Below are 15,045 nucleotides of genomic sequence, written 5' to 3'. Positions count from 1 at the left end.
ATCCTAGCTCATTTCATTTTTTTTGGGGGGAAAAAAAAAACCTAAGCCAAAATCTTGTTGTTTTGAGGCAGATTATTTAAGAAAAAATTGACTGGGCCAAAACGACGTCATTTTAGGGTAGCACCAGCTACAAAACTCGACCTTCACAACCATTTTCATGACTTACAAGGGGTCACTTGACCGGAAAAGCTATAATGAGGAGTTTAAAGTGAGGAGGCTATTTGAGAATGTCAATCTCACCATCAACAAATGTAAAGAAATTATGGGACTTAAATATTTTAAATGTTTTGATAGTTTAATTGGCCTCCTCAAATAGTCTCATCGCTTTAAACTCCTCATTATAGCCCCTCCCATCGTTTGACCCCATGATGAATCTGATTATAGGGAGGCCACATTTTTAACAGTCAATTTTTTCATCTGGTGCGGACTCTAGTGGGGCTTTTGATCCTTAAGGATGCTGTTGCATCTCTTTTTTTGTTATTTTTGGGCTACAACCACATAACAATATAGATTGGTCTTAATTTTTTTATTGGGTTAAAACTAAAATTGTGGGCCGGACCTTAAACTCAAATCTTCATAAAATATAGTCGGAAAATTAATATTTTCCAAATTCTACAAATGATTTCATTTAGTCAGATTTTATTTTCAGTCACATATTGATTTTATTTTTTGTCATTTAAAAAAAAAAAAACACACACGCAAAATAGAAAAAGACGTGAAGAAAATGAAATCTCGAAAAAAGTGAGGGTATCAAAATTCAGACAAAGGGCTGGAATTATTATTTTATAATTCAGCACATAATAATTCCAGCCTTGAGCAAAATAAAATAAAATAAAATCCAGCAGGAAAAAAAAACACCAAAAGTAAAATAAAATAAAAGAGGGAAATAACTAGATAAACCCTAGTGGCTACTACTGTGGCCGAACAAAAGCCCTAACGTGAGGTAGAGGAAGGTGATCTGAGTCTGGGCAAGGTGTGCTATCAATCAGTAGAGCAATTGGGAAAATGGGGGGCAATGATAAGAGGAAGCGAAGCGAAAGTGAAGGAGGAGATGAACAACCAATGGAGAAGAAGAGGGAGATTCTGCCGTCGATGATAAAGAACAAGGAGAAGAGGTCGGCGATCCACGCCAAGCTCAAGCAACAGAAGAAACTCGAGAAGCGCAAGAAGGCCAAAGCTCGCGACGCTGCCGAGAAGCGCGCTCTCGAGCTCGGCGAGGAGGTAATTTTGAATTTTGAATTGGTATTTTAATGATTTATTTTTAGTTTTGGTTTATTTAGCTAATTGCTGTTGCTAATTGCACTCTGTAGCTTCCGGCGAAGAAGATCCCTAAGACGATTGAGAACACCAGGGAATTCGATGAGACTGTTTGTAAGCCCGACGACGAAGAGGTTTCTCTCTCTTGCTTGGTTTTTTGCTTGTCTTTTATTGCCTTGCAATGTAGCAAATCTGAAACTGATGTTCTTTATGCATCAAAAATAAAATGATGGTTTGCTTAATTTCAGCTTTTTGTATTGTGTTCAATTGCAGCTGTTTGCTGGAAATGATGCCGATGAATTTAGTTCGATTTTAAAGCGCGAAAGGACTCCAAAGATATTAATCACTACTTGCCGTTTCCATTCTTCCGTATGTACTGTCCTCCATTCCCACTTTTTTGCTAATTTGTGTAGGTTGTCTTTGGATGATGGTTTTTTTTTGTTTTGGGTTTGCAGAGGGGGCCTGATTTAATAAAGGAACTACTTTCAGTGATCCCAAATGCACACTACTATAAAAGAGGAACCTATGACTTGAAAAAGGTGCTTTCTTCTTAAAAAATTTCCCCTTTCCAATATAAAAAACGTGAAATTCGAACAATTTATATATGTATGTTTCTATCTTTTGCAGATTGTTGAATTTGCAAATAAGAAGGACTTCACATCTATAATTGTTGTTCACACCAATCGCAGGGAACCAGGTTGGTCCTATCTCATTCTGGAGGTTTCTATAGAATCTTTCTGTCAATATTTGCTCTCTCGGGCTTTTATTCTGATGATAAACTTTTAGGTTGTTGGTGAAGTCACTGAAGTGTTATCTTCCGCTTCTCTTGTTTTGTTGTGAATTTGTCTGACTGTCAGCTATTGTAATAATTTTGTAGATGCTTTCGTAATAATTGGCTTACCTACTGGACCTACTGCCCATTTCAAGCTCTCAAATCTTGTTTTACGCAAGGATATCAAGGTTGGTCACGTTCTGTTTTTTTGTATTAAGACAAAACTAGTGGTTGACACTGTTGTTACACATACTGCACTGAAGGGTGTTTTAACTTTCTTTTTTCACCAATGGAGAGTAAAAAGTGGATACATATTAGAAACTTGTAAACACTCGAACAATACATCCTACAGTTTATCTAGTCTCCTTGGATTTTCATTCAACTACACTATTAAATAGTTGTTTTGTTTCTTATTCTTTATTTGAAACACCTGCAGAATCATGGAAATCCAACCAGTCATGAGCCCGAGCTTGTATTAAACAATTTTACAACACGCCTTGGTCATCGCATTGGAAGGTTGGGTTCTTTATCTTGTTTAAAACGTTCTCCCAAACTATATGCAATGCATTTTAGTACTTTTAGGTTGGCGCACACCTCATCATATGTGGTCTAAATTGAAATGAGTGCACCGTACTATTCTGTTTTTTCCCCTGTACAATTAGCTTTAATAGCTGTTTGATATCTAAATAAGAATGGTATTAATCCACCTCTCCCTTTCTAATGGTTTTCATTGTTGATCCGTTTTCTTCAGATCAATACAGTCACTTTTCCCACAAGAACCAAACTTTCCTGGTCGGCGAGTTGTAACTTTCCACAACCAGCGAGATTTTATATTCTTCCGGCATCATCGGTGTGCTTCTTTGGCATTTTTAAGTTGTTGCAATGAGAAAATATTTTACTATTTATTTTTTCTAAAGCTTCTCTTTTGCTAATGAAAACATTGCATTACCATGTGTTCAGGTATATTTTTGAAGCCAAAGAGACTAAACAGACCGAGTCAAAAGGTAAAAAGACCAAGGATGCCAAGGGTGAGAGTGAACCACAAGGGAAAGTGATTGCCCGTCTTCAGGTTGGTGCCAATCAGTTTATCTTTTCTTCCATCTCACTTCTTTTTATACATATTGATCTGTTTGGCCCAGGCCTCACCTCCACTACTTGGAAATATCTTTATGCTTTGTTGGTCCTTCACTGTGGTGTGGTTCACAAATGGAAATAGGAAGGCAGAGTACCGACACATGGCCTTCATAGGATGCGGTTTACTAGGATGAAATCATGGATTTAAAAGTTGTCTTTATATACTCTCAGAAACAGTTATAAATGTACCTTGTCAAAAACATATTTGGTTTGTCATAACACTGTTTCCATCTTAAACACACAGGAGTGTGGCCCTCGTTTCACCCTTAAACTACTCAGTCTGCAGCATGGGACCTTTGATACTAAAGGCGGGGAATATGAGTGGGTTCACAAGGTAGTCCACTTATTAATCAATTTGTTTCAGTATATTGACTTCATATTTTTTATCTTAAGCAAGTTTTCGATAATATCTCTTACTCATAGTTGGCTGTATATTTTTCCCCTACTCATTTGATTTACAGCCGGAAATGGACACTAGCAGGAGGAGGTTTTTTTTGTGACTTGCTTTGGAATATTGCTCGAGTTTATCATTGCTGGACTGCAATCTCTGTTTAACCGTTGCTACCCCGTGGCCAGTAGTAAATCAGCCCGGAACATTTTTTGTATTTTAAGATCAATTTTGTGCTGCTCAATTCCTATGACTCGCGGTAAATTCTGTATCAAATGTTGGAAAAAGATTAGTAATTGGTGGAAACTCATATTTCTTCTCATCATTTTCTCATTTCTACCTTGCTTGTGTTGCAAACAACTGCTGTCCTACTTTTATACACAGAATGTAGTTGTGTGATGTGAGTGCATGCTTCTCTGATTACATAAAGGCAAATCAAAACAAATATACCTCCAAAAGCAGCAACTCGCAACACCAGTCTCTCTGGTGGGGTGTTTGTGGTTAGATAAGCACAATCTATGATTATCAAAATCCAGCTTGAACTCCCGAGCAAAGACCTAATCAGTATGAACTTTCCTCTTTTTGTTCCCCCAAGCCGGCATATAATCCTCCAACACAGGGTGCCCACAACCAAAAAAGTGGTCAATGACCATCCCCTGTAGGATATTAATGTTCCTCCCACAATCAAAACCTCTTTACGACACACACAAGATGCACACTCACCTGAAAAAGTTGATGAGACTAGAGCGTCAAAACCAGTATAGTAGGGTAAGATGACAGAATCCAAGTATATGCTTGCATGCAAAATTCCAGAGATGGTTGATGTCTCAAAAAGCACATACTTGATGTCTGTTTCTGCTCCATTGTCGAAGGTTAGAGCAGATATCAGAACCAGCAGGAGGATTGCTGGACCGGTGCATGAGAGAGGAAAGGCAGAGTTTATCCGGTGGCCCTTGGCTAAGGCCAAGATGATCAGTGGAAGAGCAATTGGACCGGAAGGTAGCAAGTACCTTTTTGACTGACTAAAACTTTGACCTCTACCTGATATGTGCACCACCATAAAGATCAGGGTTGCCAAGTATGAAGCTGCTGCAAAGAAAAGAAGCAGAAAATCCACAGCAGGCGAGTAGTTTCCTGGGTAAACACTGTCACAGAAGTAGTGGTAAGGGCAATTGATCGGATCCAAGGTTTCCTCCACCTGCCATCTTGTACATTTGAGAAATGTTAACCGGATATCTTCCACGGTCCATTCGGGTTGCCATGCTGCATATTCGGGTCGTAAGACGTTCCAATTCATTGCAGTTTTAGTTGAAACTGTGTTTCTTCCTGCGCCCCTTTGTTTCACAAACAAACATCTATATATATGTGTATATATATCCCAGGACATGAATGTTGGGTTTTACTCTAAAAAATTAAAACTTGGCTTATTTGTTAGTTGAGATGTTTCTGCTGAAGGTGAACCGGATGAAGAAAGATCAACCAACTATTCTTGTGTTTCCTCATCCGTACATGACCACTGGGTTTATTTTATTGCAAGGGAAACCATTTATATTAAGCCGAAAAAAATGTAGCCAGTGGTTACTTTTCATAAATGATGTTGCTATAGCCAACGGGGTCTAGCCCAATGAAAAAAAGTTTTGACTTGCACTCTAGTGGTCTTAAGTTTGAATCTCCATGGCACCTTGGTAGCGTGTGTGTGTGAAAAACCTCCTCCCCCTTGTAGTTTAGACTATCGCTTGTATTAACAAAAAATGGTGTTGCTATTAGTTTGACAACTTAAGCTTTCTCCAATGTGCTTTTGCTTGAGAAATACCATATTGGGATTTTATTTTCTTGGTACATTTTGATGGGATTGAACTAATAATATATCATAATCCTATTCTTTTTCTGCCCCCTCTTCAATCATCGGCTTATATTGTTAATAAAAAATAAAAAATCATCGACTAAAGAAAAGTAAGCAAAAAATAAAGGTTTGGGATTGATAGAAAATGGCCTCAAAATTGAAGATATATTTTGTAATGAATTGAGTGGCAAGGTCAAGTGGGTGTGTAGGTAAAATGGAGCAGGAATAAGGGAGGGTGACTGGTTGAGGGAACTTGCTTCCAAAGGAAATATGCCTGTTGGGTTTGGTAGATGATTGCAAATTGGCAACTAAATATTGGTGATGGATTAGCAAAGTAGTAGGAGGGGTGGAGTTTTTTTTATTTTTTATTTTTTTTATTTGGGTTTAATTTGGTTCTAAGCAAAAGGTTTTAAAACACAAAGTTATTAGAATTCGAACCCCAGCTGAATCTATAACTATATAGAAAAGAGGGTGAGGGTGCGTATTTGTTAAGATGTTGACGAATGCTACTATGGAATAGTTTATAACAAGCTTTGGTGGTGAAGGCCTGCAACTTTTGTGAATTATATTTATATCAGCTTTGGATATGATCTAAGAAAATTCAGTTCTATATTGTTATTATTATACAAAATTAGTGAAATACCCATTCTTAGACATGAAACTATAAATATACCGTATACCAACCCTCTCTCTAATCTTCTCTTCATGACATGTGTCACTTTCTCTACACTTAAAACAATGTCATTAATATATTTGACAATGCCTCTTTTGTTTCCCAAATTTACCATTATTAAATGGATTGGACAAACTAACTTTTGTTCCCACCTTGTTAAAAAATTAAGAAAAAATTTTAACATCTTCCACAAAATTAATGTTAATTTTTTTTTTAATAAAAAAAAAATTATGTTTACTCTTTTTCTGGTGAGGGAAGGGGCAATGATTTTTTGGGTATGAATCGAAGAAGGAGAGAGAGTGAGAAGTACAGTGCATGATGGGGTTTTGGATTGGAGAGAAATGGTGATGATTGGGTAGGGATGGGGGCCGTTGTTTTGGCGAAGGGAGGGGACTGGGTTTTGGGTCATAGAGAGAGAGAGATGGCGTAATGGATTTGGGTTTGGGTGGTTTTTTTTTCTCTGTTTCTTTTTATCTTTTAACTTTTTTAATCAATTAGAATGTTCATTAATTTTAAAAAAATATTTATCTGTATTTTTTTAAAAATTCCATAATTTTTAACGGTTTTATTGAAAACTTTATTTTTGGAACAAAAGTATAATTCGTTTTTATTTTCAAATATTTATTTAATTGAACTTTTAGTGTTTATTTTTTAAATTTAATTGTTTAAATTAAGTTGTAAATTGAAGAAAATATAAAGTTAATACATTTAATAAGGATAAATTTGGGAACAAAAGATATATTGTCTAATGCATTAATGTCATTGTTTTAAATGTAGAGAAAATGACACATGTCATGAGGAGAAGGGAGAATGTCCAAAAAAGAAGGTTAGAGAAAAGGTTATTAGCATTCCCCTACCATTTAATCTTTATAAACATACCCAAAAGAAACCCAAAAATAAACAATTTGTATATTTTTTAATTTAATTAATAAGATGAAATACCTTGATAACCCTTTTTAGCATTAAATTAATTTTGGATATGTAGAGAACAAAATTCGACAAAACCACTCTCTGAGGTTTGAAGCAAGCCCATCTCCTCCCTTAAACCCTCGTATCTCCTATATTCTCTCCCTTCTTCCCTCTCTCTGCCTTCAAAGTAAACCAAGTAGTCTTAGAGCCATGGACCAACACAAGACCAACGGAAATCCTCCCTCGTCACACCGACGACAATCTCCGTTATGTTGGTGGGCTCACACGTGTTCTTGTAGGCGATGCCTCCATTTCCTTTGTAGGTTTGTTCCATCTGCTTCAATTAGTTCATTTCCTTTTTATTTTTGCTTAATTTACTTGAATTTCGACTCGATTTCAGTTTCTTCGTTGAATTTGGTGCTAATTTCCATTTTTTATATGAATAAAGCTAATGGTTAAGCTCACGGAATTCTGTGGCTACTCTGTAGATTTGAGGTGTCAATTACCGGATGAATGTGTTCAGAACGCCGGTGGTGATTGCGAGAAGAATGAAGATGAAAATGATTTCTCTTTCGCACTCGACGGAACGCCGATTTCCACCGACGATATATTCAAAAATGGCTAGATCCGTCCGATGTTCTTGATTTTCAACTGGGATCTCTTGTTCTTTGATGCCGACGATGACGAAGCTTCCAGAGCCAGAGGGGCTGCCGCTTTGTCTTCCTATCTACGACCGCCATTAAAGAAGCTTTTCTTTGAAGAGCAGGATACACCAACCTTGGCAACATCGTTTTACAACTCAGGAGGTGGACTTGGGTCGTGATCCATGAGATCAACCAGCTTCTGAGTTTGATCATCAACACCTTTTACAACAACAAGGAAATCTTTCTCTATGAGAAGGGGGATTCCCCCTTATCTTACATCACTTAGCATAATGAATCTCAAGATCTGTAAGCCACATCCCTTACATATGATTAGATCCCGGAAGATAACAACACCCTGATTAAGTAATACAAGAGAGCAGTTGGAAGCTGAGAATACATGCCTCTCATTCTCGTGCCCCCTCTCAAGGTACTTCGATTTTGAGACAACATAAATAATGTCATTTGCTTTAACTGCATATCTATTTAATACAGTTGTGTGAACTAATTGTGTCTTATGCTCTTAGTTTATGGAAGATGAAGAAAGTCAAGGGACAATATGATGCATCACCTTGTCAACCATGAACTTAAGCCTAACACTAAAGTAAGCTTTGTCAATTATCTATGAGATGCTTTGCTACTTGTTTTTTGTTTTGGTCTGCGGTGTATTGTTCAACATCTTATTGAATGATAATTTAACTTAAGTTGATTTTGCTTTGATTTACATCTTTATGCAATTTTGATGTTGTAACGCCTCTGATGTACGTATTTTCACCGTTTATTTTTATGTTGATTTCTCATTTCATTATTTTCTAGTGTTTATTGTTTGATTCGTTGTGTTTTCTGTTTGATTTCATTTTGGTCTTCTGTTATTTTGGTGAAGATAGAAATTATCATTTTGAACTCATTCTAAGTGTTCCGTGTGACTGAATTTATTCATTTCTATGTGCTTTGATGTGGCATTTGCAACAAGCCAATTTTGGCGTTTTGGGTGGTTGCGGGTCTAATATATGACTCTTGTAAATTGCAACAAGCTGATAAGTTGATTTGTAGTATATAATTTGTTATCTATAAGTGGTATGAACAGTTATTAACTTCCAGTAAGTGGAATGAACAGCTATTATACTGTTCATACCCTGCAACTGAGTTGATTTATATGACATAGTACTAACAGTGTACTTCTATGATATAGTATTAACAAATTTTCAGTAACAAAACATGCTCTATATTTTTCTCTAAATATAGATGTGCACTTGAAGTTTATGATATGCAAAATTTGATTTTTACTAAGAAGATAGTTCTATGACATAGTATTAACAGTGTACTTCCGTAACATAGTATTAACAGTGTATTTCTGTAACATAGTATTAATAGTGTACTTTTTTTTTTTCCTTGTAGAAGTATTTCCTTTTGCCTTTGTGATTGTATCTAGTGAAACTGTGGACAATTGGAGGTGGCTGCAAAAGATATCAGATGTCTTACCAGGCTTTTTGGGGGTTTTTTGTTTGAGTTTTTTTTTGGTATGAAATGATATTAACAATATTTTCTATGAAATTGTATTGACAATGTACTTCTATGACATGATATTAACAATGTACTTTTATGACATGATATTAACAATGTGCTTCTATGACATGTTATTAACAATATACTTTTACGATATTGTATTAGTAATGTATTTTATGACATGATATTAACAATGTATTTTTTCTGACGTGGTATTAACAATATATTTCTATGACATGATTTGCGGAGTTTTGATGGAGAATGAAGGGTTGTGGGGACAGGCCCTTGGTTTTCGTGATTTTTATTTTTTAAGTTTGGGTTTTTTTTAAAAAAAATATGTCATGGGTTTGCTGGGCTTGTTTTGAGTTTTTTTGGGAATTTTGTGTTGGACTTGTTTTAAGTTAATTAATGGCAGAGATGTAATTTATAAGAACTTCAATACTAATTTCATATGTAGTAAATGATTTTTGGATATGTTTCTAAAGTGCATTCCATGTAGGATTTTTTTATTTTATAATTTCAGCTCCTATTTTGAGTTTATTACTAAAGCTCCCTTATTATTATCACTCACTAGTATATATGTGCTATATTAGAAAAACCTTAGGTTCAAAGTTCGAAGTCTGGCCTTTATGCTTGAATTACCAACTGGTTGATAGTCTAGTGATACTTCTCGTAAGTTCGAGTGTTCTTACTAATGACCAATGAGACTATGATTTATGGACTATAGAGTGATCCTATTGGCCAACTATAGAGCACACAGATTGCCGCTGTGCAAAATATAAGTCAATGATTGAATCCTATCTTAATCCTATCTTCTTTTGAACTTTTCTTGTTATGGCAACTTGGCAAGAAAAAAATCTCAGTTCTCCCATTCGTTGTACAAAGATTGCCGCTGTGCAAAATGTGACATATGGCTTAGTCCTTGGGAGGAGATGATATGATAGTAATGCAAGTGGTTAAAGTTTTAAGCAAATCCATTTGACAAAGAAAAAGACTGAAACAAAGGTGACCGCCCGACAAACAGACAGGCACCACGGACACGCTTTCTTCTCGACTTTTGCGCGTTCACTCTTCTTTATGTAGATCCGTACATATAAAGATGCATTTTTTTTTAAGCTTTCGGTACAAAGATTTCTGTGACACTGAATGATATATTTTGGTTGCTTGTGCCCCACTCATGGGTTCGATTCAATGTCATGCGACAACTTGATACGCAAAGTATTTGTAAAATTCCCACCGGTGTTCAAGTCCAACAGTCCTCATTCACGTGCGATTTGTAATTTTTTATATAAATTTATATTAGTGATAATTGACAGTTAAGTATTATGTTTTCTGATTTGAGATTATGGATTTGTCTTGACGCTCACAATGAGAGTAGCTAATTTCCTTCTAAACTTTTTATTATTATTATTATTATTTTTTGTAATTTAAAATATTTAACGCATTTATTAATGTATCCGAAATTTTAGGTTGGATTCCCATTATTGCTTGTGTCTATCAAAAAGACACAATGGTCCAATTGCTAGTTGGGATTTTTGGTTACACAGTCACACTAGCGTCAGAAATTCTCAGAATGAGTAAGCTGGGATCCATTGTTGAAGCAAAAGTAAATGCTAGTTAATGTTGGAGTATGGTACAAATATTGTAAACCAAATGGTTGTTTTCATTATATAAAGTGATAACATTGAGGAATGGTTTATAATAAGACTGCAATTATTTTACAGCACAATGTCTAGCTGTACAGCCTCCGCGTAATCTTGTTTAAAGATAGAAGCAGAATCTTCGGTTTTGGCCCCCACCACCGCCGCTGGTTTCATTTCTATCCTCAACACGGACGACAAAACCATCGAACTTTATTCATCACCCGTCTGCTATAAGTAACGGAGTACATGGTAACCTAGCGCACTGCTTTTCGATCTCAGACTGCAACTACAGACTTAGGAAAGATTGGAATTTGGAAGCAAACCCATCGCTCGCTTTTGTAATCTTGTTTGAAATCTACTCCAAATTTAGCAACTTTTGCATCAACAACGGTGACAGTGGCAAGGATTTTTTTAACATGGTATGTCAATGTTAAACCTCTCTCTCTCTAGCTAGATTGGAATTGGTTTCCAGAAAAGTTATTGGGTACTAAAAATTTGAGAATTTCAGGTTGCGGGTTCTAATGCTGCGAAGCTCAATCTTAGAGAAAGTGAGAGCCTTTCAAGAAGCTATAGTAGCGGCTTTGTATCAGTTTCGTCAATGACAGACCCAAATCCAGAGACTTTGACAGGGTCTTGCTTAGTTTCGTGCACCACTTTCAATATTTTGGCTCCCATTTACAAAAGACTCGATCAACAGGTCTTATTCTATCCCATTTTTGCTTATAACTCTGCCAAGTTTCTTACTTTATTTGATTTTGTATACTTAATTTCTTTTGTGGTGTGTGTGAGACAGAATCAAGGCCTTCGTGAGAGCGAGTTCAGAGCATTCTGGGTGGCCAGGAACCAGAGGATTTTGGATTGGTTGCTCTATGAATCTTCTGCAATTATATGTCTCCAGGTGATATTTGCGAACCGTTTTGCTTTTGTTTGCTGAATTTCTGCCTAGACTTGTATCTGTGAACAAAGTGAACTTCTTTAAAGTTTAAAGGGCATGGCCCTTTCAGACTGTTTGTGCTGACTATATCCCCGCTTTGCAAAATTAGGAGTTTTGGGTTGGAAATGAAGAATTTGTGAATATGTACCTGGAGAGGCTTGGGGATGCAGGCTATAGTACCTTCAAGCTTGCGCGAACGAACAACCGTGGAGATGGTATATTTCTATCTTTAATCGATCCCTTAATGTCAGTTTTAACACATTGGACTTATCTGACATCATTCAATTTTAGTTAAATCTCATTATTCATTGTTTCATAGGTAAAATTCGTGATTGTGTTCATATTCGTATGTTAATCCCAACTTTAATATTAGACAGATGCTGAATAACTTGAAAGTTCTGACAAATTTTTTACATTTTTCTGCACACAATTAGTTTAATGTGATGGATTCAACATTCATGTTTCATGCATCTGCGAGCTTTTTCACAACACTTTCCGTTTGGATTGGGTTTTTCTTTCATATGTTTTTTCCCCATCACTATTTTCTCCCATACCCCTCTATTTTGTCAGAAGTCAAAGATATAGGAGTTATTCTGCCATTGGTTCGCTATAAATATCAGCTGGATTTTATCTTTAGCCTAGCAATTCCAAAGGAGTTGTGCCTTACTTGCAGACTTGTCTTCAAGTTTAGTATCAGTTATATGGGTTTCTAATATTACTGTTATCAAATTTGTTTATAGCTCAGAAATAATGTCATGATTGAATGAACGTTTTAAAGTACTACGCCATGTTCTCTGGCTTGACTTATTGTATCTTCTCTATACAGGTTTGCTCACTGCTGTGCGAAGAGACTGCTTTAGGGTTCTAAACTATCGAGAGTTGCAGTTTAATGATTTTGGAGACCGTGTTGCTCAGTTGTTACATGTTCAGTTAGCTGCCCCCTTTTCACAAAACCAGAAAGGCAATGTTCAGCAAGAAATGCTAATTGTGAATACACACTTGTTATTTCCTCACGATTCCAGTCTCTCTATAGTAAGATTGCATCAGGTATTCAAAATTACCATGAAGTTCAACTTTTGTGCATATCATGGTGTATAGCTGCGCTAGGAATCACACTAACCTTCATATCTTGTAAATTTTGAATAGGTTTACAAAATTTTGCAATTTGTGGAATCTTATCAGAATGAAAACAAACTAAACCCCATGCCCATCATACTCTCTGGGTGAGTCTCCTGTCTTGTCTTTCTTAGTTAATTAATGTTCCATGACAAAAGATTTCTTAGTTAATGAAATGGGGTTATCTCTGGTTGTATTCTATTGTGTAGAATGCTCATTCTTATATTTGTATTCTTTTGCGTAATGCTCGCTGCAGTGACTGGAATGGAAGTAAGCGTGGCCATGTGTACAAATTCCTTAGATCTCAGGGGTTTGTATCAACATATGATACTGCTCATCAATATACTGATGCAGATGCTCACAAGGTAGGTGGTTTTTGGATTTCAATTTTTAAGTCAGTGATTTACTTGGCTGCCACAACGCTTATCATTTGTATTAACTGAATATTTGTATTGTATATCCTACAGTGGGTTAGCCACCGCAATCATAGGGGAAACATCTGTGGTGTCGACTTCATTTGGCTTTATAACCCCAATAAGTCACGTAAACCACTAAAGACTAGTTGGTGTGAAGCTGTTTTTGGTATATTAAGGGTGAGAAATTCATTGACCATTTTCTATATTAGTTCCTTTAAAATCATTCATTCACCTTTTCTCTACCTATTTCTAATTCCTTACCACAAAAAGGAGAGAACTCGTAGTTCATGTCAGATATGTAGTGCATATAAGCTCTGTTTGAAAAACTTACGAAATGATGCATTCTATATTATAGTGCATGCAAGCTCTGGTTAATTGTGTAGACAGTTTCCACATCCTATGCTGATTATCTTTTTCTTTTTTTCCTTGTGGGGTTTCCAGTGCCAGCTCCGAAAAGCTTCAATGGCTGAAAATGATGCATTTGCCTTTTTGAAGGGTGATAGCAATGGTGATTTTATTACATCCTCAGCTTTCTGTGAAGCACTCCATCAGGTTCGTTCTATTAGCCAATAAACTAAATAAAGTTCAAATGGAAAGATAAGACTTTCTCATATAGGCATTTTGCAGGTTAATTTAATTGGTCAACCTTCGGGACTGGGTTTCCAGGAGACAAAGGATCTCTGGATCCAAGCAGATGCTGATGCAAACGGTGTTCTTGATTATGAAGAATTTAAGGTACCTTGCATGCATAAATTGTGGGATATTGTTTTCATATATTTTCAGTTTTGAACTTGCATTAGCATTGCCCTTATGTAATAGTCATTCCAAAGTGTTATTATTAACACCTTGTTGTGCCTAAAACGATTGACATTGCAGAATAGGATCTGGATATCTACAGTGTCAGAGGAAAAGGAAAACCTTAATGGAAGTAGAGAGGAGTCCATACAAGGCACACAGGACGCCCTTGGATTCAACGTGAAGAACGCAGTTCTGTACCCCCGTGAGGCGGAAAAGGGAATATGGCCTGAAGATTATACTCTTTCTGATCATGCCCGACTCTCCGTTGTACTCTCACCAGAAAGGATGTGGTGTTCTCAGCCATAAACCATACTTAAATTGTTGATAAACATATAGTAGAGCAGTCCATACAAGGAAAACCACATTGCAGAATAGGATCTGGATATCTACAGTGTCAGAGGAAAAGGAAAACCTTAATGGAAGTAGAGAGGAGTCCATACAAGGCACACAGGACGCCCTTGGATTCAACGTGAAGAACGCAGTTCTGTACCCCCGTGAGGCGGAAAAGGGAATATGGCCTGAAGATTATACTCTTTCTGATCATGCCCGACTCTCCGTTGTACTCTCACCAGAAAGGATGTGGTGTTCTCAGCCATAAACCATACTTAAATTGTTGATAAACATATAGTAGAGCAGAGAGGAAAATTGCATCTGTAGGGAATGTGTATAGCCAACAGAGAAACGTCCCTTCTGGGTTACTTGTGTTTGTAAATTCAATTTTCTGGAAGTATGGCCTGGGAAAGAGAGAAAATAGCAATTTCGATTTTCTTCATTCTCGCAACTGTTTCTTGCCAGCCTTAGCCAAATTTTTCAGGCAAGGAGCTGGAACATGTGTGCTGCTGTCAGCTGTAACGTGTTATGATTGCCAGAAACAACTGGATTTTTGAAATCCTAAGTATGACTTGATGATGTGATTAGTTTTTGACTTGTTGCTTCAAAATCATAGCAAGAGACAGGACAAAAACTAATAGCAGTATAGGAAGGAACTATGGTATATAACAGGCAATCGTTTGTA

The 15,045-nt window shown here is 36.5% G+C and overlaps 3 protein-coding genes across 4 annotated transcripts; 2 read left to right on the top strand and 1 right to left on the bottom strand.

The window, feature by feature from the left end:
* The first annotated feature begins 734 nt into the window (after window positions 1-734).
* Window positions 735-3,873, top strand: MEE49 (Ribosomal RNA processing Brix domain protein). The gene is made up of 11 exons (XM_008245950.3): window positions 735-1,221; window positions 1,311-1,391; window positions 1,531-1,626; window positions 1,713-1,796; window positions 1,885-1,954; window positions 2,135-2,217; window positions 2,466-2,545; window positions 2,781-2,879; window positions 2,990-3,098; window positions 3,408-3,497; window positions 3,625-3,873. Exons 1-11 carry the CDS (start codon window positions 1,006-1,008, stop codon window positions 3,661-3,663), a joined length of 1,047 nt encoding a protein of 348 aa, XP_008244172.1. The 5' UTR covers window positions 735-1,005; the 3' UTR covers window positions 3,664-3,873.
* On the bottom strand, window positions 3,848-4,895 carry LOC103342331 (uncharacterized). The gene has a single exon (XM_089052858.1). It carries the CDS (start codon window positions 4,846-4,848, stop codon window positions 3,874-3,876), a length of 975 nt encoding a protein of 324 aa, XP_088908984.1. The 5' UTR covers window positions 4,849-4,895; the 3' UTR covers window positions 3,848-3,873.
* Window positions 4,896-10,821: 5,926 nt separating this feature from the next.
* LOC103342333 (putative calcium-binding protein At1g02270) lies at window positions 10,822-14,939 on the top strand. 2 transcript variants are annotated; one of them, XM_008245952.3, is made up of 11 exons: window positions 10,822-11,185; window positions 11,275-11,463; window positions 11,560-11,664; window positions 11,810-11,915; window positions 12,527-12,747; window positions 12,847-12,923; window positions 13,073-13,181; window positions 13,284-13,409; window positions 13,674-13,784; window positions 13,860-13,967; window positions 14,109-14,939. In XM_008245952.3, exons 1-11 carry the CDS (start codon window positions 11,183-11,185, stop codon window positions 14,334-14,336), a joined length of 1,383 nt encoding a protein of 460 aa, XP_008244174.2. In that variant the 5' UTR covers window positions 10,822-11,182; the 3' UTR covers window positions 14,337-14,939. The 2 variants fall into 2 exon arrangements, with proteins under 2 accessions (XP_008244174.2, XP_088909078.1); XM_089052952.1 differs by having other exon boundaries at window positions 10,823-11,185; window positions 14,096-14,329.
* The last annotated feature ends 106 nt before the right edge of the window (window positions 14,940-15,045 follow it).

The sequence above is a fragment of the Prunus mume genome, linkage group LG5 (genome assembly GCF_029339155.1).
Source record: "Prunus mume cultivar Tortuosa linkage group LG5, ASM2933915v1, whole genome shotgun sequence".
Taxonomy (NCBI): domain Eukaryota; kingdom Viridiplantae; phylum Streptophyta; class Magnoliopsida; order Rosales; family Rosaceae; genus Prunus; species Prunus mume.
This window is presented reverse-complemented; position numbering and strand designations above follow the sequence as displayed.

What these genes read in the sequence shown, in the direction of transcription:
- LOC103342333 (XM_008245952.3), top strand. An exon ending in ACAAAAGACTCGATCAACAG is followed by an intron (nt 11,464 to 11,559) that starts GTCTTATTCTAT and finishes TGTGTGAGACAG; the next exon opens with AATCAAGGCCTTCGTGAGAG. An exon ending in TCTGTGAAGCACTCCATCAG is followed by an intron (nt 13,785 to 13,859) that starts GTTCGTTCTATT and finishes GGCATTTTGCAG; the next exon opens with GTTAATTTAATTGGTCAACC.
- LOC103342331 (XM_089052858.1), bottom strand. Translation starts at nt 4,848, where the DNA reads ATGAATTGGAACGTCTTACGACCCGAATATGCAGCATGGCAACCCGAA.
- MEE49 (XM_008245950.3), top strand. Translation starts at nt 1,006, where the DNA reads ATGGGGGGCAATGATAAGAGGAAGCGAAGCGAAAGTGAAGGAGGAGAT. An exon ending in CTTGCCGTTTCCATTCTTCC is followed by an intron (nt 1,627 to 1,712) that starts GTATGTACTGTC and finishes TTGGGTTTGCAG; the next exon opens with AGGGGGCCTGATTTAATAAA. An exon ending in GAACCTATGACTTGAAAAAG is followed by an intron (nt 1,797 to 1,884) that starts GTGCTTTCTTCT and finishes TATCTTTTGCAG; the next exon opens with ATTGTTGAATTTGCAAATAA.